Source organism: Prionailurus viverrinus, chromosome A1 (assembly GCF_022837055.1).
Source record: "Prionailurus viverrinus isolate Anna chromosome A1, UM_Priviv_1.0, whole genome shotgun sequence".
NCBI lineage: Eukaryota > Metazoa > Chordata > Mammalia > Carnivora > Felidae > Prionailurus > Prionailurus viverrinus.
This window is the reverse complement of record NC_062561.1, coordinates 213,458,875-213,482,346: the sequence shown is the minus strand read 5'-3', so window position 1 is coordinate 213,482,346 and position 23,472 is coordinate 213,458,875. Positions and strand designations below refer to the sequence as shown.

The 23,472-nt window shown below is 42.7% G+C and overlaps 1 protein-coding gene across 1 annotated transcript in view; it reads right to left on the bottom strand.

The window, feature by feature from the left end:
• The window catches only part of ADAMTS12 (ADAM metallopeptidase with thrombospondin type 1 motif 12), a 348,871-nt gene extending 332,447 nt beyond the window's left edge, over positions 1-16,424 (bottom strand). Inside the window, exons 1-2 of the mRNA XM_047864323.1 lie at positions 15,995-16,424; positions 8,202-8,563 (exon numbers count right to left, since the gene is read on the bottom strand). Coding sequence (XP_047720279.1) covers positions 8,202-8,563; positions 15,995-16,121 — 489 coding nt within the window. The 5' untranslated portion in view covers positions 16,122-16,424. The remainder of the gene's footprint in view (positions 1-8,201; positions 8,564-15,994) is intronic.
• Between the last annotated feature and the right edge of the window lie 7,048 nt (positions 16,425-23,472).

Here is a 23,472-nt window from a genome sequence, read left to right as displayed (position 1 = left end):
AAAAATTAAAATTCTCTTCACCTCAATGTAAAGATAGCTAAACAAGGAAACAGAAGGATGCCTTCAGAATCGCTATTGGGCATATGTTTCAACAGAAACGTTTCACTATAATTTGTGCATTTGTATGGGAGAAATTGTTTTTCTCTAGACAGCCTGATAAGATCTGAGCATTTATGTTAACTCTCTCTTCTTGAAAAGGCCTCCTCCCTTGTCTTGCAGCTCAAGCAGTTGTTCACTGCAGATCAGAAACAAAGAGCCCAATAATTTCAGGAATTGGACACAGACTGTTCTTCACCTTGAACTGAAGGAGAGACTGGGAAAAAGCACTGGCCGAGACTTGCGATACCTCAATGGAAAAGGATCTGTTATTAATGCACATAAACTCCCCACCTCTCCAACCTGTTCCAAGAAACCGAGTACCTTAGGCTTTGGGAAACATGCTGGTGATGGATGACTGTGTCCCCATGTGACTGTCATCCGGGAGCCACAGAGCCAGGCCAAATCCTGTGGGGAAGGGGCTCCGTGACTATTGCAGTAGCACACATGTATGCAAATTGCAAGAAGGTGTGCAAGAGAGACAGATGAAATTTTAAAAGGTGTCCCTTTCAGACAGATGAATTTTAAACGGCACCCATCTAGGTAGACAAATTACAAAAAGATGCTCCACTTTGGGCAAAGGGTTTATAACAAACCCTCTTTTCGTCTTGAAACTGGGATTTGGTTCAGTTGGCAGATCCTGATCTGGATTTCAGGCCTCCACCCTCCCCTTGATAGGGCACTTTTGTGGGGTTTACTATGTACAAAGTACCCTGTGGGGCCCAGCTGCTTTAGATTGGGGTTGCCCATGAAGCAAGTAGCTATTCCTTGCAGGAAACACCTGAGAAGAAGCACGAGAAACAAAGATGAGACTCAGCCTGGGGTGGGGAAATTTTCCTCCTTTCTCAGAGGCTTCATGATTGGGCCCAGGACTCAGTAAAGAATTCTGTTTCAGGGGCGCCTGGGTGGCGCAGTCGGTTAAGCGTCCGACTTCAGCCAGGTCACGATCTCGCGGTCCGTGAGTTCGAGCCCCGCGTCGGGCTCTGGGCTGATGGCTCAGAGCCTGGAGCCTGTTTCCGATTCTGTGTCTCCCTCTCTCTCTGCCCATCCCCCGTTCATGCTCTGTCTCTCTCTGTCCCAAAAATAAATAAACGTTGAAAAAAAAAATTAAAAAAAAAAAAAAAAGAATTCTGTTTCAGTGCACCCTTTTGCAAGGAGATTGCTGGTGGGGTGATCTTTGCTACGTATCAAAAGGCCAAGTGCTTGGTTAGAGACCCTTTTGAAACTCAGCCTACACTCAGCATAGCCAAGGTGAAGAGAAGTTTTAAGTTGTTATTTGTATCGTACCTTCCTTCCCCTTTATATGCAAACTTTCCAAAAAGTCTTACTGATAATTACAGTTTGGAATCTGATGTGCTTTACAGAACTAAGAAAAGGCCCGACCCAGGCTCAGAAAAGAATAGCAAAGTTGGTAACAGTGTCCTCTTCCCAAAGTCAACATGATAGTGGCAGTCACAATGCTCTTAGGGTGATGAACCCAAGAGGGCCATAGAGCAGAGCAACATCACACTGCCACAATGAGCCAGTGCCCTGGGAACCCACTAGAAGTGATTTAGGGACCATTTAAGCAGACTGTACCATAGAAGTCAATAGGTGGTATTCAAGTCATTGTTTGGGTAATTGAGGAAATATAATCTCATTGTGAAGCCACAGCCTGGGGGAGGTCTACAAAAACTTGGGGCAGTAAAAGGCTAAATGCTGAAACAAACACATCCATCTATGCAGCCAGTATTCACTGAAGGTTTACTATCTAACATAGCTAAACATGTGTGAACAAGACAGGGTGAGGAAAAGAAAAGTTAAGCAAAAAATAAAATAAAAGAAAACATCAGGTATCATAGGTTCTTTTTAAAAATAAAATGGGCAATGTGGTAGAACACTGGAGGTTTCTACTTTAGATTCAGTGGTCAGGGAAGATCATCAGCTGGGATCTAAACGATGAGAAGGAGCAGCTAGGTAGAAATCTGAGGGAAGAGTGTTCTAGGCAGAGGGAACATGAATGCAAAGGCGATGAGGCCAGAGTGTGCTTGGTACATTTGAAAGACAGAAAGGTCAGTGTGGCTGGAGGGCAAGGTGATGGGGCAGGAGGCCAGGGAGGTAGACAGTGACCAGGCCAGAGGGATATTGGAAGCTAAGACAAGACATTCGGATTTTATTCTGCTATGATGGGAAATAAGTAGAGATTTTAAGCAGTAGAGTGCACTGCTCTAGAAATGTGTTTAGAAGTCCAATCTGGCCACTACGTGAGAAATGGCTTGCAGGGAATTGAGAGGAAGTGGAGGAACCACTTGGGAGGTCAATTCAGTGGTGACTAGAACTGGGGCAGAGTTTCTCAACCTCGAAACTATTGACATTTTGTACCATACAATCCTTTGTCAGGGAGGGTCATTCTGTGGTTTGTAGAAAGTTTCCAACATCACTGGCCTTTACTTACCAGAAGCCCGAAGTAGTCATCCCTTCCCCAATTGTGACAGCCAAAAATATCTCCAGACATTGCCAAATGTCCCCTATAGGACAAAACTACCCCTGTTGAGAATGTGGAAGTGATAAGAGGGGTAGAATCTGCACATAGTTTGAAAGACGAGCTGACAGGATTTGCTGATAAGAATTAATACAGAGTAGGAGAGAAAGAGATGAGTCAACCATAGGATGAGTCCATGGGTTTTGGCTGAACAACTGAAAGAATAAAGTTGACACGTACAACAATGGGGAAAATGGCAGGAGGAGGGAATCAAGAGTATTGCTATGAACATGTCATATTTGAGATTCCTATTTGGCATACATGTGGAAATGGCAAATACAGTTGGAGTTGCAAGGAAATATCAGAGTTAGATACATAAATTTAGTAGTTATTCACATACATGTACAGAGATAGAGCTAGATGATATAGATGATAGATAGATAGATAGATAGATAGATAGATAGATAGATAGACACAATAGATAATCATACAAATAGATGATTAGATAGATGATATATAATGATAGATAATGAATGAACCAAAGGACAGATGGTCAGATAAACTGACAGAGGAGTAGACAGCATTTGGGACTGGTCAGGATCACCTAACAGAGGATGAAGTTAGAGAAGAGGGAGCTACAGACAAAGCCCTGGGACACTCTAGTAGTTAAAGATATGGAAAGAAACAAAGGATGTTGAGACAGAACTCTCAGGGTGGTAGGGAGGAGTAAAACCATAATAATGCGGTACCACCTAAGCCCAGAGAAAAAAATGCATAAAAATAGAAATTGTGTCAAACGGTGCTGAAACATAAGTACAGTGAAAACAGAGAGGCACCCACTGGCAACACAAAGTTCACTGATGACCTGACTAGAGCAGTTTTAATGAGGTGCCCCAACAAGGTAGGTGAAGAGATTCAGTTACTCTTACTAAGCCAACAAGAGAACTGGATACTTTTCAAAAGTACTTAGAGCTGTTATCTACAACAGCATGAAATAGGCAGGGCTGACTAACGTAATTATCCATGTTTTTGTGTAGGAATAGTTTGCAAGGGGGTTAAGGCAGTCACTGAAATGAAGGTTCTTGCTACAACTTTTGAGACAGGTTGGACACTTAAAAACCTATAAACAGTGTTTAGACACTAGAATTCTTCAAACTGAAAAGAAATCATAGATCATACTAATGAGGCATAAAAACTTAGGTCACAGCACAGAAGACTCTTCTCCAAACGTGCTCTGAATCAATAAGCAGAATCTCACCTGTGAATAAAATGTGGTCATCCCGCTAGGCGCCATCTTTCAGCAGTGGGGGAGACAGTGGGGCTCAGCGCAGAAGAAATTATCATTCTATCTGATTTAGAATCAAAAAACTCTCCAAACCAGAATACTTCAAGAATAAATATGAGTAAACAAACAAAGGGAACAGATTTGCAAAAACGGTTTCACTGATTTTTCCCCAAATAAATTCTCTGACCCAGAAAAGTAAATTAAAAAAATACAAAGCAATTATTACAGTTCATTTAACAGCCTCATTCTCTATTCACGCTAACTACCCTATAGGTGAGGTAAGCCCACTGGTCCATAAGGACAGCCCAACTAATGGGTGATACATTCGAGGACAATGTCTGGGAGATTTCCTGGTGAGAAATGCCATCAGAGTGAGATTTAGAATCCCTTCTAAGGAGCTATAGAATTCTCACCTTGGGAAGGAGAGAAAACCAAGCATCACGGACCTTTTACTCCAACCAGTCAACCTGGATAGGTGTCATGGGAAGAAGTGGAAGAAACTTATCCTGTTCATCGACTGGACTAACTGTAACAAACGTCAATTCTACGAGTTTATATATAAGTTTATATAATTCCTACCAAAATCTCAGCAAATTTTTGTGGTCAGACTATTCTAAAATTTATATGGAAAAGCAAAGGAACTAGAATTAAAAACACAATTTTGGGAAAAAATAAAATGTTAAGAATCAGTCTACTAGATTTCCAGACTACTTACATAGCTATAGCAATAAAGATTCTATTGATGGAATAGAACACAAAACTCAGACTCACAAAAATATCTCCAAATGAATTTCACAAACGTAGAAACAATTCAAAGGAGGGAAGTTAGCCTTTTTAAAACAAATGGTGCTGGAGCAGTTAGACACTCATAGGCCACAAGAAAAAAAGAGAGAGAATGAACCTCTACCTAAGTCTCATATCTTATACAAAAATTTACTCAGAATGGATTATGACTTAGATACAAAATGTACACATAAGGAGGGGAGAGAGGCAGGAAGGAAATGGGTACGGCTGTAAAAGGACAACATGAGGAACTGTTTGTGATAGAAATGTTGGGCATCTTGACTATATCAGTGTCAAACTGCTGCCTATGATACTGTGCAGTAATTCTGTAAGATGCTACCATTGGGAGGGACTGAGTCAAGGGTACATGGGATCTCTCAGTATTTGTTCTTACACCTGCATATGAATCCACAACAATCTCAAAATAAAAAGTTTAACTAAAAAAAAAAAACTAAGAATAATACATCTTTGAAAATTGTAATCCATCGTTGAGCTCAGATCAAGAAAGGAAATCTCAAGGTGCCAAAAGGGAAAAGGAAAGAGAGTTGAGGGGGAGTTGAAGCTGAGTGGCCCCCGAGAAAGAGAGCTATTTGGATTCGGGTCAGGATCTAATTCTCCAGTAGGGATGGGAATTGAGGTTAGGGTTTAGGATAGAGCCAAAAACCATATTCACTTTAATAAAGCCTGAGCTGAGAAATACTGTCCCTGACTGTGAACAAAATTTTAAAATATTTATTAAAATAAAAACATTACAAATATTTACTGACTCAGGTATCTGGGAGCCTAGACTGAGCCCTCGGTGGAGGTGGGGTACCCATGAAGAATCTGAACCCCAGTCCCATATCGTACACAAATGTGCAGGATAACATTTTGCAGAAAATCTCAGCTGAAATACTAACAACAAAGTAGTCTGGAGCAAATCCGATAGGGTCCCTGGCAATAGCAAATCCAAAACCACCCCACTGGAATTCTCACAGGTAATGACTCCCACTGAGGATCAATTCTAAGTCTAATTGATTAACACAGTCTCTCCATCAAAAAACTTAGAATGGAACAAATCAACTAAACTGTTCAAAAAAAAAAATTCTGTAACTTTAAGGTTATAAAGACTTCAGAGGAGAGAGAGGGTGGTGAGAATGTTAAAGATGACCAAGGAGGGGCTGCTGGGCAGGACATGGGCTGACTGAGAGCAGCTCCCAAGAGGATGGGGACCAGAGGTGTGTGGAAGGTATTAAATGGAGGAAGGAGGCCATCCCACACCCTGTCATGAGTGACCTTTCTTGGGTCTTCAGTCCGCAACCATCTGAGCCTGCTCCAAGGGACACTAAATAGACCTTAAATTTTAGGCAACTCTAAGAGAACACAGCCTCCAGCATTACGATGGCTATATCTAAAGCAAAGAATATGCCAGCCCTGAGCCAGAGGAAGGAAAAGCTCATGTCTTCTTCTACATGACAGTGTTTTCTTCCTCAGAAAGCTTTCCCAAATGCCACCTCTGTCCTTAGGAATGGTGAGGGGCTTAAAAGCCAATATACATCCTAAGCCTGCCATCCTGTGAATTTGAGTGTGGGGTCCTGTTTTGGTGAAAAGGAAAATAAATATCCCAGAGGTCAGATCCCAGACAAATGATCAGGGGAAACCAGACACAAGGCCAACCACTATCCTTTTGATGAGAAGCACTGACGATGATGGCACACGAGCAAATGAACTTGAAGCCAGCCAGTTCGTTATGTTCACAGAAATGAAAGAAACTCATTTGGATTTTACGGCTTATTTTATAACTATCATTAACTGTTCAATTCTGTGTGAAAGGCTCAAAACTAATCCCAGTAGATTGCTTCTTCTGATGAAATCATTTAGTGATTTGAATCTACAAGTTTCCATCATCCTGGCTACCACATTAGTCCATTAGTTAATATTTGCTTCTTTGTGCTCCTGTACTTAGAATGAATCTGGAATCTGAATCTGAAAATGCCCACATGGTACTTTGCTCTGCTCCCTGGGGCCATTTGAAATTGAAAAGCTCCCAGCATTCTGTTTCCAAGCCTGACATAATGCTAACCAGTGTGCAATCTCCCTTAGAAAGCACAAGAGGAAAAGAGGGGCCAATTGAGAGCAGCAGTTCTCAGCCCTGGCTGCATGTTAGAATTACTTGGGAAGAGCTGCCACTTTAGAGTAATATTGACTAATGTTGCTAATTAATACCTGCTCACACTAATTCATTGGCTGTCAACATTTACCACACATTAGAATTTTCTTGGGAGCTTTAAAAAAAATACTGATGTCTGCGCTTCACCCTCAGACCAGGTAAATCAGAACATCTGGGAAGAGGGGTGGGGAACGGGTACTTTTTAAAAGCTCCTGGGTTGATCCTAATGTTCGATCAGGGCCAGTGCTTCTTAAACTTTACTGAGCATCAGAATCTCCTGAAAAGCTTATTAAACCAAGGATTTTAAATACGCAGGCAACAGAGACAGAAAGTAGATTAGTGGTTCCCCAAAACTAGGGGAGATGAGGGGACTGGGGGGTGCCTGGTAAGGGGTAGAAGGACTCAGGCTCAAAATAACTGCCCAATAAAGTTATTCAACGTCTCCAAGCTTCATCATCTAGAAAAATAACAAAATGGGGGGTTGGGGGGCAGAAGAGGACAATGTACATAAACCACCTCATAAACGACACATTCCAGTACCTGGCATGTTGGAAACATAAAAAAAAAAAAATGAAAACGACAGCCAACATCCATTGACTGTATTATTTACCAAGCGTTCTTCTAAGTTTTATATATATATATATATATAAAAACTCATTTCATTCTCACAATACTGTACTATAGGGGCCAGTAAATTTTTTCTGTAAAAGTCAGAGAGCAATTTTTGGGCCTCGTGGGCCATACAGTCCTTATCCCAACTACTGAGCTCTGCTGTTGTAGTTTGAAAGCAGCCATACACAGTATAAACACATGAGCTTATCTGTGTTCCCATAAAACTTTATTTATAAAAAATAAGAGGCAGTCCAGATTTGGTCCGTGGGCCATACTTTGCCAACCCTTTTTCTATGAGTTGGGTACTGTCATTATCTCCACTTTACAAACAAGCAAAGGCACAAAGGGATAAACGGACTGCCTAACTTCCCACACCGAATCTGATTACGAAGTACACATAGTCAGCCATTATGCCATAGCAGCTACTCACCACTGGTAAGCCTCTCAGTCCAAATTCAGGTTTTCCTAACTCCAAAGGGCCGGCCAGCCAGTCAGTCACAATACCCTCCGAGCCACCGCAGAGACTGAAGACCCACCTCCAATCCTCCCCTCCTCCCATGCTATTGCCGGTTGAACCCTCCCTGCTCTGAACCCTCAGTGCCTTGACTCTCCATACCTCCCAGATCGATCCACTTTTTATGTGATTTTCTGCATTTCTCCCCAGCCCATTTGGCAGCCTGGACCACGCTCATCACAAGTATTCAATGTGCATGTGCTGAATGTGTCTGTGAACCCACTGGTGCTAGACATGCAGGACGAGACTATAGGGGCCTGGGGACAGAGAAGGGAGGTAGGTGATGGACCCGGGCACTCACCAGTCCCTGGCAGGTACTGAGTGCTGCAACCCCGATTCTGGTGCCCTGTTGCAGAACTGTGCCCCTGAGATGGCAGGGGGGTGCCGAGGAAGCCACCATCTTAACACGGGAAAGATTTCCGTATCTCCTCTCCACGATATAGCTTTTGGAAAGAAATCCCTGATTGACTGACAAGTTGAAGAACAGGTCCTTCTCCTCGTGGGAAATTCTATAGTACACCCGATCCTCTGGGCCATCCAAATCTCTCTTCCTCCTGTCGCTGGTGATGGGATGGCGCAGGCCATGTGACAGAAAATGCCCACTGGCATCTACGCGGACAGGAGCCACCACGTGATATTCTGGCAGGGCCTTGACAAAATGCGCTGAAAGAAAAGGACACAAAAAATAAAACCGAGGGAATTCCCTGATGAGTCTGTGGCAAGGTGAATGCTCTGCTATTTGGAACTTAGACCTCAGCTCGCGGAGTGCAAAGTACCACTGCTGGCTTGAAGTTTACAGATTGTGTCTACCACGCACGTACTGTCAACAGTAAATTCCCTGAACAACTCAAATTGACTCGGGGCCCCTCCTTGACCACACGTGGCAGTCTGCACCAACACGAAGGCACAGCTCTGGAAGGCAGATGCTTTGCGGGAGACAGATTAAAATGAGAATTAATGCATGAGTACTGTTAGGAAAGGGGCAAGGTCAGTATAAGGAATATTTCATATTTCGAGGCTTGAGTTCATTAGTACAAATCACAGAGCTTGGCTGTTTATTACAAAGAGCTTAAACACCTCAGGAACTTCCCATTAACTCAGGTGAGAGGGAAAATGAAAAAACAGCTAACCCACCATACACACTCTGACAAACTTCACACCCGTTGCAGCCTAAGTGTTCTGCAACGTAGCAAAGGCTGCTTAAAGAAACTTGGATGTTTATTTTTATTTTTACAAAACACACAAAATAAAAGGGTAAGATGAACCCTGCCACTTTAAAAAATGCTAGATGGGAACACTCGTCTCTGCCACACACAGGGACATAGGCCTTTTGACTCGTTTGTGTTTAAAGTCCCCGCCCCCTCCTCTTCATTCTGATGTTTGAGAATAACAAGGAGTCTCTCTAGCAGGGGCTAATCATCACTCGGGATTACAGGCTACTTCCAGCAAACCAGTAGCCACTTCGTAAAATAACTAATCTTCTGCTTTAGAGGGAAAAAAAGGAAAGAAAAGAAAAGAAAAGGAGCAAGGAAGGAAGAGAGAGAGAAACAAATTCCACTTGCCACCTCCTAGATGGATTTCTTGCACTTTATAGCTTGCGTTGCTTTGTTCGTATTACCGCCCCAGCTACAGTGTCTTTTGCACTTTCTACCAATACTCTGTGCATTCCCATGTATGTTTTAAGTCTCAACTCCAGTTCCCCCTCTTCTTTCACTTAAAGTCCCCGGTTGAAGTTCTTTCTCCCTCCTTTGGACCCTCACCCAAGGCCTTACTTCCTGTAGCTCCCAGAATGGTCTCATTTTACAAGGCCTTTTGTTCACCACACTTTATTCCCAAAGCCTCTGGAGCCTAGAACCTTGCACGTGGCAGCCTGGCTTGTAACGTGTTGCTGTATCAGGGAGTATGTTTGTGGCTGGTTCATTATAAGAACTGGGCTTCATGGAATACATTTATAAAACAGCCTCCCCCCACCCCACCCCATCCCACCCCACCCTCCCCCTGCCAGACAACTGCCTTCAAACACACTTTGTGAAATTGTTCACTTCTGCCTTGGATGAAATATGGGCAGAGCACAGAGTTTTCACTCTTAGGTACTAATAAACAGTCTCAATGTTTAGGTGTAAAAAAATCCAGACCCATTGCTTCTAATTGCAGCACTTAGGAGCAATAGATCCTAGCAACATGGAAAAATCTTTAAAAACAATGTTCACTGAAAAATAAGAAACAATACAAGTGAATGCAGAGCCATCTACATCAATGGAAAATACATGCACACAAAAACAATAATACAAAGTCTGCCAGAACATATGCAAAAAAATACATATGGAACCCATTAAAATGGTTTTCCATGAGGAGGAATGGGAGTGGGGACAAAAATGCATAAAAAAATAAAACCAGAAAGGGGTTTTGCACAAAATGATGACGCTAGTGTGCCATGACCTAGGAGTCAAATTGACTCAGTCCTCTGTACTGCCTACTCCCCAAGGAATATCTGGACATCTTCAATATCAGAGTTTCACTGCCCTTCCAAGTTCAGACCTTAGGAGAGGAAAGGCCAGGTTAGGTGGGGCAAGGGTGGATGTGGTTGACTTCCACAGTATTATTCTCAGTTACTCTTCTCTTCTACTACTCATGGCAACACCTCTGGCTACCCCAGGATGAGCAGTGGATGGAAGTTAAGGGCAGAAAAAGTCTTATTTAATGGAGTATAGCCATCATCTTGCAATGGGACCAGCAGTCCCATTGGACTGGTCACTGCCCAGATGCTGACTCTTCTCAGGAGAAGTTCCATGTCCCTTATAAGACCTGTCTCTGAACATACATCTCAAAGAACTCACCATGATTTTTGAAAGTATAAAATGAAAGAAAAAGCTTGCCTAAGCTCTAGCAACTATTGTTCAAAGAATAAAGAAGCAAACAAATTTAGAGCCTTTGACCTAGTTGCTTTTGATCTAATGGATTTTTAGGAAAGCCAACATAAGCTGGCTATATAATAATGTAATGATAATAACCACAGTAACCATTTCATGACCACCTGCTATGATCCAAGTACCACAGGTCTCTTCTCATTCAGTACCCACACAACCTGTGATTCACAGATTCAGTGAATTCCCTTTTCATAGATGAAGAAACTGAGCCTACGAGAGGGCACAGAGTCAATATGCAACATTATCCTATTGAAATCTCACGGTTCTTCTTTCAAAGCCACGTTCTTAGCCACTTCCCTTCGCGTACATAAGCAGTGCACTTGGCAGAGAGTATGACCTAGTAGAAGTGATACTACCACTGCCCCCTGCCCCCTCCTTCCCCAGGGATGATGATCTGACAAGAAAAGAATGGCTTGACTTCTTTAAGACGCCTCAATTTGCACAGCAATAAATGGAGATAATAACTGCCTATTTATCAGGTACAGTAATAAGAGATAAGACTAGTTTTGCCTCTTCATTTGACTGCAAACCAAGTAGCGAAGCCATGGCAGCCCATAAGTGTGGGCAGAAATAAGAGGCAACGTACATAAGGGGTGTGACTTATGTGGTGGCCCAACTGCACTTGCCTCACCTACACAAGGGTGTAATAACAGTATCTACCTACCTTCTAGGGTGGTTTTGAGGATCCAGTGGATTAATATATGTAATGGATTTAGAAGAGTGCTCGACAAATAGCACTCAATAGCTACTACTAGTATTAAAGATAGAAACTTGGCCACCAAGGATCACCATGGCCATAAATAGATGTAACCTCCAAGCAGAGACAGGGGAGAATCCCATGCTCACCTTGGTTTCCTCTCGGTAGGTACTCAGTTTGGAAGATGAGATAGCTACGACCTTGGCCAATAGAAAGCCCGGCTCAGAGGAGATATGACAGGAATGGAGAAATAAAATGTCAGGAAATAATAAGAGCTCCTCATTTTTACCATTTCTATGGTTAAGCACAGCATTTAGAGTATATCAACTTGGTCTTATCTAATCTTTACAGTTCTCTGGGACAGGTATTATTAAGCGTCCCTCATCTAGCCTTCATTCCCTCCACTGTAAAAAGACAATGAAGAGGGGGGCACCTGGGTGGCTCAGTCGGTTAAGCGGCCGACTTCGGCTCAGGTCATGATTTCGCGGTCAGTGAGTTCGAGTCCTGCGTTGGGCTCTGTGCTGACAGCTCAGAGCCTGGAGCCTGCTTCAGATTCTGTGTCTCCCTCTCTCTGACCCTCCCCTGTTCATGCTCTGTCTCTCTCTGTCTCAAAAATAAATAAATGTTTAAAAAAATTAAAAAAAAAAAAGACAATGAAGAGGGGTGAGGATTCATTCTGGGGCAATCTGACCCCAGAGCCCACCCTTCTAACCTCTGCCTTTGCTGCTTCTCAAGCATCTACCACTGAGACCAGATGTCAAGGTGGGGCGTCAACAGGGCTGGGGGGAGGGGCGGGGACTGAGACTCACTGTAATCACATTACCATCTGCAGGTTTATGGAAATACATTATAAGCCCTAAATACTTGGATTTGCCTTATTGAAAATTAGACTTGAAACCCTTGGTCACAAACATGGATGATACTTCATGAGAAATCTGAGTGAGCCTGTTGGCACAAGTGCTTTTGAAAATACACAACACCAAGCGATCTTTCACCCTCTGCTTAGAAAGAAAGGAAAGAGGTGAGAGAATATTTACCTGCCAGATTTTATAGCTTAGGTTAAATCTACACTTACCCTTTACTTTGATTATTTTCATCTTAGAGAACAATAAATTTCTAAGACTCTTAATAAAAAGCGCAATGAAATTCTGTAATAGTTCATTTTCATAATTCTCTTCCACAGGTTGTTGTAACCTTTCAAATATACTTTTATCATAGAAAACTATATGTGTCAAAATGTGGTGAACAGTGTTGATCCCCTCAAAGTTGTAAAGTACAACACACAAGGTTGGATTTTCTCACGAACCCTACGACAACTAACCTCCAGACCATAATTGCTTATGATAATTAACACAAATAAAATATTAAAACGGTGAAGTCTCTTCTTTCATTAAGAGAATATATGAGGGGCGCCTGGGTGGCGCTGAAGTGTCAGTTAAGCGTGCGACTTCGGCTCAGGTCATGATCTCACAGCTTGTGGGTTCGAGCCCAGTGTCGGGCTCTGTACTGACAGCTTGCTCAGAGCGTGGACCTTGCTTTAGATTCTGTCTCCTTCTCTCTCTGCCCCTCCCCCGCTCGTGCTCTGTCTCTCAAAAATAAATAAAATTAAAATAACTAAAATTAAATTATAATTAAAAAAAATTTTAAAGAGAATATATGAAATAATTTCCTTCCTTATTTTTTCAAAGAGCATAGATACATGACGAGAACATTTGTCTTGAAGTACGCTTGAAACGTTTGTCTTGAAACACTCCTTGTGTTCTTGCAAAACCCATGCAGCAGAAAGCATATCTCCACCACGGGATAAAGTGCCTGCCCTGTTGATTTCAGAGTCTCCAGGAGCAAAAGAGACCACAGAAGCAGCTAGTGACTTGCAGACTGTACAAGGGATAAGGACCCCAAGGGGCTGTCACTGGCTGTAGAAGAGAGGCACTATGCTGTGTACAAGAGCAGTATTTCCCATTGTTCTGATACTTAGTTGGGAACCAAGACATCTTGTGGAAGGCACTGCACGTGTATCTATATCACAAGTGAGCGATGTGGAAAGAATACTGGGCAGAGTTTGTCAAATCTGCCATTTTTGGTCCCAAGAAAGATTGGATTTGCCTCCATGCTCCTTCCCAGGGCTAAAATCCTGCCTCTGCCCAACCCTTAGAACTAGAAAGAACGTTAATGATTATATGGGACTAGAATGTTTCCAACTGTGGGATGTTGTGTAATTCCTTTCACCCCCCTGGTGACAGTGGCATTTAATAGGTGCTGACAGACTCATCTTCTAGCCCCTCCCCCTCTTCATCTGTAAAAAGAAGGATGGAAGACATGATATATGAAGTGATTTGCCAGTTTAAAGGTTCTGAACTTGGGTGCGATTCAAAAATGTTGTCAGAGTAGAAATGGAAACTGGGAGTTTGGCTCATTGTGAAATGGCAGGCTGGTCATTTGGGGCAAAAACCAGGTCATCCTATTACCAAGAAACCTTAGAATTTTCTCATCCCTTCCCTCTACCTCTCTCCTTCTCTAGGCCCCCCCCACCTCAGTTTTTCTCCCTCTCTCCACTCAGTTTTAAATAAAGCCTGCTCAGAAATTTCTGTTGTACCAAATGCAGATTACTTGTAAATCCACTGATGAGTTGATTAAAAACAAATATTCTGGAGAAAAGTCTTTTAAAAACAAATTGCTTTTAAAACCTAAATATCTGCACATCGCTAATAAACTCAGGGCACTTCACAGCTATTTTTCAATATCAAATACCCTGAGCACCTAATCCCAATGGTAACCAAGGAAAACAACCACCTCTCACCTTCCAGACAGGAGAGAGCAAAGCCCAGTAGTGTCTGCTCTATACCAAGCTGAATTCGCTTACAAAGTAGATCTGGAGCAAGGGGAGCTGCAAACCAACCCAGGAGAATGTGTGTCTTTGAACCAAATCATCTCCAAATGCCCTGGGAAGTGCTCACAGGCTTTGTTTGTGCTGCCAGAAGAGAGACTTTTCACAAAGGGGCTGTTTTTCAAAGAAAAACAAACGCTGCTATTTTAAACTTGGGGGTGGGAGATTGTATCTGGACCGTTTACACAAGCAAGTGCTGGCTGATTGACATCTAACCCCGGTGGTGTTTGGGCTCCAGCTTCCAAGAAAAGCAAAGGGACTTGTTTCTGATGGCTCTTGAAGTCACAGAAGATGAGCTCTCAGCAGTATTAGAACTTTGCAACGTAGGCAGAACCCTGTGTGGAAATCCTCAACAAAGACAAGCTCGTGATGTCTGCCACCCAAGTGGTCTTGGGGATTAAGGGGGTCAGAATGCTAGGGAAGCTTCTCAAGACTGGAGCACAGTCAGCAAACACAGGACTTAATGGATGTTAAAGCAGTGCTCTGTGTGTGTGTGTGTGTGTGTGTGTGTGTGTGTGTGTGTGTGTCTGTGTGTGTCTGTGTATGTGTGTGTTGTCCCTATTATTGCTGAGAGGCCAGCCACTGAAGCCAGGCTACCTGGGTTCAAAACCTCACTCCACCGTGAGCTGGGCCAATAAACTCACCAAATTTCCTCACCTTTAAAACAGAGGCAGTAACAACAGTCCCTGAACCCCAGAAGGCTGTTGTCAGTGGTTGCTGGGCTGACACATACAGGGTGCCTTAGCAGTCTTGGTGCAGGGAACTTTCTCCAGCCACTCAGGCCTTGATGGAGCTCTGTTTCTCCTAGACGGCCCAAGGAACTCCCTACCAAATGGGAAAGTGTCTCTGACCCTTCCAAATCCAATAAAAAAGCAGAGGAAACAGTGTCGCTCTGCTCAAGGTGTTAGGCTTAAATAACACCAAACTGTCATCATACCCTCTTCCAGTGTTTTCTATAGCATTATGAGTTTCATGACATTCAGGAGATGCAGCCAGCTGTGATCAAGAAGGCAGGACAGAGAAAGGTGAGCCCCTAAGGTGGTAAATTCTCCCCCAAAAGAACAGTTATTTTTAAAACACAGGCCTTAATCTTTCCAGGAAACCAAAACACAGCCAAACTCACTCAGCAGGGGGCCAGAATCACATTTCCCCTCCCCTGTCCAGAGTTGAAACTAACTAAAAATACTGCAATGACTGCCAGTGGTGATTGGAACTCAAAAAAAAAAAAAAAAAAAATCATTTTCCGTGTTCAGAATTTGAAAAATAGAGGATTGAAACACTGCAGCATTGAAAGAGAAGACAAAAGGGGGGCGTTACCAGCTATCACTTGGGTCTTTCCTGCCTCAGCGTTGGTGTGAAAGAGATCCGGGATACTCGCCTTTCAGTAAGAATTAAGGAATCACCACCTTCAACAATGAATTCCGAGACACCCTATGTCACTGAGCTCCCAGCCTAGATTTCCTTACGACTCAGCCAAACGGCTTTGCAGAGTTCAGCCAGTGGGGGAGGGGATGGGGAAGCAACCAACTTTCCACGCGTCTCTCCACCACGGTTTTCAAAGGAGATAAAGAAAAGCCACTAACCTTGCCTCCTGTCCGGGAAGTGCACCGGGCCTGGCTGAGCTTGTGTCCCATAGCAAAGGGCCCCAAAGTTAAGGAGGTGAGCTACAACGGAGAGGTTTGCAAGCCAGCTCCTCTGGGCACATGGCATGATTCAGTTGTTGGGGAGAAGAAAAGTCGACGAGGTTTAGCTCTCAGCTCAAGAAATCAAGTCCTCGCCCGTGGCCGAGCAGGAAGATGCAGGGGTGCATGGTCCAGGAGTGGGACGGAGCGGCTGCGAAGCTACCCACGATCTCCTTTGGCTTTTTTAAGCAGAAAGGGGCTAGTTACCTTGATCCCCCTTCCCTCCTGAAAGGGGAGCGATTCGACTGGCAGCGCCCGCTTTCCGCGGGGCGTGGAACGGGTCAGGGCGGAGGGGGCAGCCCACCCAAGATCCCCACCCCTCCGCCTTCCGCGCTCGGCCTCGCAGCCAACTCCGCGCATCTTCCTCGGGCCTCCCACCCCCGCGCTCCTCCGGCCCCGCCCAGAGCCCTGCCGCGCGGGCCAAATAGGGGGAGACCAGGGAGAGCCGCCCTGGGCGGGACTGCGAGTGAGAGGTCCCCCAGGCCGGCCCTCCCTGGCTGAAATACAGGCCGAGAGTGCTGGGCGCCGAGCTGGGGCACGGGGGACCCCACTCCCTCACCCTCCCCAGCTCAGTGCTGCCCCCTTGGCTGTCCTTCTCGGCTCCGGCTCCGTTTCCCAACTTTTCCTGACCTGGCTCTACCAAGACCCCTCGCTCAGCCAGACGTCTCTGGGATTCCCTTCCAAGGCAAGCTAAGACTTCCATTTTTAAAAGGAATGGGCAATTTCTCTCTTTGCCAAGTCACGCAGAGGGAAATGGCCTGAGCTAAGCTTCTAGTTCGACGCTTGACAAGTCCCTTCTTCGCCACAAAGACGTGACGAGACCAGATAATTATGAGCCACGCTGGGTCCGCAGGTCTCTGGTGCTCTTCTACTTTTATAACCCCACCTTTCCTAGCCCACCTCCACTCACCCGTAAGGAGAGTGGAGGGAATAAGCAAGCCCGAGACCATGTGAAGGTAGCGCTCCAGTTTACCTGCACAGGCTGCCCACGGAGGGGACATCCATTCAGAGGCTCAAGCTTTACATTACTGAGACAATGCTGCAAACCAGGGAGCTTGCCAGGCATCCTGAGAATTTACTGGAATAATCCAGCCAAGATTTCACACCTCTGGGCTGAAACAGGCCTCCTTACTCCATTCAGGAGGAATTCGGCTCCATACTGGTTCTCCATGGCTTCCAGCCAACCATATGTGTTCCTTGAGAGGCTGGGGAAACCGACTCATTCAACCTCTCGCAGGCCTGGGCAGGAACGTCAAAGCGGTGATCTAAGTGCAAGGTGGTCCTCACAGGTTTGTGGTGGGCATGGATCCTTCAGACTGGATACATATGCACCACGATATTGAATTAGTTTCTTATTATTCACGTTACAAATTCCCATAAACTTGGTGAGTTAAAACAGCACAAATTTAATATCATACAGTTGGAGGTCAGAAGTCTGAGATAGGTCTTACTGGCTTAAAATCAAGCACAGCTGCCTTCCTTTCTGGAGGCAGAGAAGAGTCATTTTCTTGCCTTTTTTATCTTCTAAGACCACATCTCCCGGCTCCTTGCCCTCTTCCCCCATTTTCAAAGTCAGCACTGGCCTTTGAATCTCTTATAGGGCATCATCCTGACACTATCTCTTTTCCTTCCCTTTTCCATTTATAAGGACCCTTGTAATTACAATTTGGGCCCACCACCAAAACTTCGTATTCTGTCAGCCCTTCCAAACCTTTGTACCCAGTACCTTGGGTCTTCAGCCTAGTAAGGACTGCCTATCTCCTGACCTCTCCATCTTTGGTTGTCCCATAATCTTTAAACATCTCTCTGCCGTTACCTCCTTTTCTGCCTATCCACAGCCTATGAGTCATCTCCTTAAATCATCTCTCACCAGTGCCTTCAACACCTCTTCCTCATCAAACTCTAACCTTGTTTTACCCTAACCGCCGATTTTCCCTGCTTTTTATTTCCAGGTGCTGTTGAGACTCACCTAACTGCACCAGTGGTGCAACTATCGATTCGTGTCTCTAAATTCAGCACGTGTTCAACATGGCTCAGCACTATTCTAAGTTCCTCCTCCTTTTTCCAGAATTTACAAAATACCCCCAAAGCCTGGTGTTTCCTCTGGGTAGAGGGAAAAGTTAATCCCACTCACCTTTTCCTCTACTCATTGGAAAAAGGTAACAAATGTTCTTGGTGACAAAGGGTGGTAGCAATAAAAAAAAAAAGCCAACTACATTTCCTGATATGCCCACTATAAACACCAGACCTGTGAATCACTGCAGTCTCCAAAATATCCCCGAGCCAGCTGATGCAAATATACTACCATTGAAAAAAATACTTTAAAAACATGAAAATCCAAGTGCTGAATAACAGCGATGAACAGAAACAATAAAATAGACTACACACTGACTATACATCAAGCACTCTGCTAAACACTGTGTATCTGTATTACTTTATTTAATCTTTACAAAAACCTATTAGGCAGGTACTATTACTATCCTTCATTTATAGTTGAGAAAACACTGAAAGGCTATACAACTTGCCTAGGATCACATCAGTACAAAGAGAAAAACCAGGATAAAGTAGTGAGGTTCAGAAAAAAAGAAAAGATTCAGTCAAGCCACCCAACAGAATCAAATACAAATCCGTCTTACTAAAGACCCCTTGTGATGCTCTCATTCACAAAGAGTGGAAGGACAAAGAACACTGATATACAGACAATCTACAGACATCACCATAGCATCTCAGGTAGTGGTTTAGTTCTTTATGGCGAAGTATTTTCTGTACAAAAATGCAAATTGTGACAAAAGATATGAGATGCTTCACAAAAAGCTCCCTCTGTTTCATGAGCAAAGAAGGCTTTGGAAGTTCATACTTTCCAACTAAGCCTATAGTAGCACAAGGGATAGCTGACATTCAGGGACTGTTAGTCCCTGCATTTTTTAGAGCTGTCATTAACACTAGAAAGGCAAAAGAAACTGACTTCGACCAAAATCAAAACCAAAACCAAAACAACCCGGACTTTGCCCCAAGAATCACAAATGGGCATGTCATAAAAATAGACTTTCCATCCGTTAATCCTGCCTGAGTACCACAACCACTACCTCGTAGTAAAAATCAGTGTATCACGCTTTATAGTTGGCAAGCTGCTGTTCCTAAGTCAACCCAAAGGATGGAGAGAAGAGTCTTCCTCTGAGGTTTTCAAGAGTAGTCGGATCTTACCTCTACTTGAAAGTGGAAACAAAACATTGTCTTCAAAAGTCATACATTTCAATGTTGTTGTCACATATACTACTTTCTTTACTTTTTTAAAGTTTTTATTTAAATTCCAGTTAGTTAACATACAGTGCAATATTAGTTTCAGATGTACAATATAGTGATTCAACACCTTCGTACATCACCCGGTGCACATCACAAGTACATTCCTTAATCCCCATCACTCATTTTACCTATTCTCCCACCCACCTTCCTGCTGGTAACCATCAATTCGTTCTTTATAGTTAAGAAAGAGTGTGTTTCTTGGCTTGCTTCTCTCTCTCTCTCTTTCTTTTTTTCTCCTTTGCTCATTTGTTTTGTTTCTTAAATTCCACATATGAGTGAAATCACATGGTATTTGTCTTTCTCTGACTTATTTCAGTTAACATAATGTGCTCTAGTTCCATCCATGTCATTACAAATGATAAGATTCATTCTTTTTTGTGGTTGAATAATATTCCATTGTATGTGTATGTGTGTGTGTGCGTGTGTGTGTGTATATATATATATATATACACACACACACATATACATACACATATACATATACATATATATACCACATCTTTATCCATTCATCAGTTGTTGGACACTTGGGTTATTTCCATAATTTGGCTACTGTAGATAATGCTGGTATAAACATTGGGGTGCATACATCCCTTTGAATTAGTATTTTTGTGTCCTTGGGTAAGTATCTAGTAATGCAATTGCTGGGTCATAGGGTAGTTTTGTACTATTTTCTTTTAAACCTTTCTCCAGTCTTAAAAGAATATGGAGCTAAGTATTTGTAACTCTTAGAAGTGTAAGTTCACTTTTATTCTTCCACCCAGTTGTATCCAATATGTAGGTGGATGGATAATCAACACTGCCTACTCCATACACTCAACCCCCAGAGAGTTTGCCTTCCTGGCTCAATCTGAAGATTCTGGAATCTATGCATTGTAGATTTTGTAAAGTTACCTGGATTTGTATCAAGTGGGTTCCATTTTGGACCATTCTTCTAATGTAATTAATCAACTTAATTAAATAAACAATGTCATGGCAATGCCCCTTTGAAAGCCATGGCTGAGAAGGCTATGGATCCCTGATTAATGAAATATACTATTGGCTGAAAGAAAGCAGCATATTTCAGAAAAATATGTGTAACACTTAAGTCAAAATGTTGCAGTAAACTGAAACTAATTTCAGTTTGTAGATCATCTTAAGCCTAATCAAAATGAAATATAACAAGATTTTACTGGGTTAATGGAGGGAGATTCATATGGGAGGTCTGCCAAAGGGACTCCAAGTTGTGTGAGGGGGTCAGGGAGCAGCCTATTACAAAGGTGTCAGAGCCTCAGCAATGTAAAATCGTTATCGATGTAAGACGGCTACCCACTGCATGGTATCAGAACCTGAGCAGAGTGAGGAGGGCATCCACCTGAGAGGGAATGTCCCAGAAGGGTGCTGAAATACTGGCAGGGTAAGAAAGGGTGGGGTGGTGGTGGAAACTGATGGTGGTGACTGGAGATCTGTTACATACAGGGAAATTCATTAAATAAGTAAACACAGCAAGGATAATGGGAGTCAAGTTTCTCACTGCCAGTGAAGAGAATTACCAATATGAAAAGAGAGAGAGAGGGAGAGAGAGAGAGAGAGAGAGAGAGAGAGAAGTAGAATAAACTCTACGTTGGACTACAACTGAAGGTAATTGGTATGAACCCAAAGTTGCTGATAACTATATAGATGCATACAGAAATAAAGATATAAATAGGCCTAAGAACTAGGACTCCTTAGAGAAATGACTGGATTTAGAACTAGGGCTTGAGAGATAGAAGATAAGCCAGAAGCATTTTATTGCTGAAAAACAAAAACAAAAACAAAAACTCAAAGAAAGATGAGAGCTTGTCAAAAGGAGAGAGGAGTTAACATGAAAAGGCACCCACTGGCCAAGTCTAGGGAAGTTTAAGCAAAAACATATAACAGTAATAAATCTTACAATAAGATAAGAATCAATGAATCCATATTGATACAAATAGATAAATGATAGATAAATAGATAAACGATGAAGAACGGGAACTTTATACAACTTTATACAATTTTAAATTATCTCCTCCCAAATATTTATTAAATATAAAGGCAAAAAGAGTACTTTAGAGTGAACAAGGCTTGCAAATATCCCTTTAATCAAGTAAACAAAGAAAACAAAATCAGTAGTGTGGATAATCAAAACCATGTGCTACCTGATAGGCTCCAATAAGAACACCATCACTCTGTGAAATATCTGCCCAAGACACATAGTCTGACTCTAATCATGGGAACACATCAGACAACCTAAGGTGAGGCACCTCAGCTCACTCAATAACTGCTGGTGGTTTTTTTTTTTAATCTGCAAAAGGCTAAGAAAGTCAAAGGAAAACTAAAAACCTGTCCCAGATTGAAGGAGACCTAAGAGATATGACAACTAAATGCAACACTTAATTCTAAATAAGGTCCTTTTGTCACAAAAGACACTGTTGGAATAATTAGTGAAGCTTGAAAGGAGACAAAGAATGTAGTGTTAGTATTGTATCACTTAATTTCCCAGTTGTGACGCTGTGACTTATGTAGAACACTGACCTTGTTTGTTAGAGATACACATGAAAGTGGAGGTGAGGGGCATCTAGTTGACAATTTACTCTCAAATGATTCAGAACATAAAATGTTCTCTTTAACCCCACTTCCAACTTTCATAAGTTTGTGGTTGTTTCTAAATAAAAAAACATAAACTTAACAATTTGTTCTTATTCTGTAAAATAGTTTAACACTTGATGAAGAAAGATGCTATCGGATTGGAAATTAGAGAAGCCTAATAATGAGAAGTGAGTAGACAACTGAGTGCCCATGCATGGTGGTCTCTGAGTAACCATGTTGGCAACTTCAGAGGTTACCATTATCAGATTGGTCCTGTGTTAGTCCACGTGGGCACCAGTCCCTTTCTGTCATTCTGCCTTAAAGATTAAATTTGAATTAAAGAATGGTGTGCCCATTGTTCCCAAGAAAGGGAAGAAATTAGGGATGGGATGTATCAGGGAATATTTGAGCGCTACTGTGTTAGCAAAAAGAGAATACTCCATGTGTTCATTCAACAAATATTTGTTGACTGCTTCTGTGTCTAGACATTGGGGGTATAACAACAAATAAAATAGTCATAGAATCTTTCCTCATGTTTTCATATGCCCTGGCTTGAGCCAGGGGGAAAGATAGCAAACAAGTAAATATATGTAAGACAGTGGTAAGAGTGGTGGGAACAAAAACAGGCTAAGGAGGACTGAAGTATTGAGAGGAGTGGGTTCCTCTTTTATATAAGAGGGTCAAGTGGCCTCCACTAAGATAATTTTAAGGAAGGAATTAAGAATCTGGACAAAATAAGTATCTGGAAGAAGAGCATTCCAGTCCAAGGAGACAATAATAGGAAAGACCTTATTGGGGAAAGACCTTATTGGGAATAAATAGGAATATGCTTAAAGAGCTCAGGAAGAAGCAAAATGTTTGTCAAGTGTGTGGACAAGGGGAGAGTGGTGATGGAGAGGGGGAGGGAAGGTCACAAGGCTCTTAGAGACCACAGGGAAGACTTTGGATTTTACCCTGAGCATGTAAAGAAGCCATGGTGGGTAGGGAGTTGAATACAGGATACAGAAGTGACACGAAATGACTTAGGATTTATAGGGTGTCCTGGGCTGCTGTAGAGAGGGAAAGGGAGGAGCATAGAGAGCAGTTAGGAAGCCACTGAATTAACTCAGGTATCAGATAATGATGGGTTACATCATGTGGTAGCAAAAGACATGGTGACAATCTATCAGATTCTGGATTTATTTTGCAAGTAAACACAAGACTTTCTAATAAATTGGTTGTGTGGTGTAAGAAAAAAAAGAACTCAAGGAGCGTTTCAAGGTTTAGAGTTGCCAATAATTGAGATGGGGAAGATGGAAGATAGAATAGAATTGGTGGGGGTGGAGAAAATCAAAAGTTCAGTTTGAAACATGTTAAGATATCTCTTAGATATCTGAAAGGAGAAGGCAAATAGGCTAATGGATATACAAGTCTTGAGTTCAGAGAGAGGTTCAGGATGACGTTATGCATTCAGAAGTCATCATAGGTATTTGCATGATATTGACAGCCTT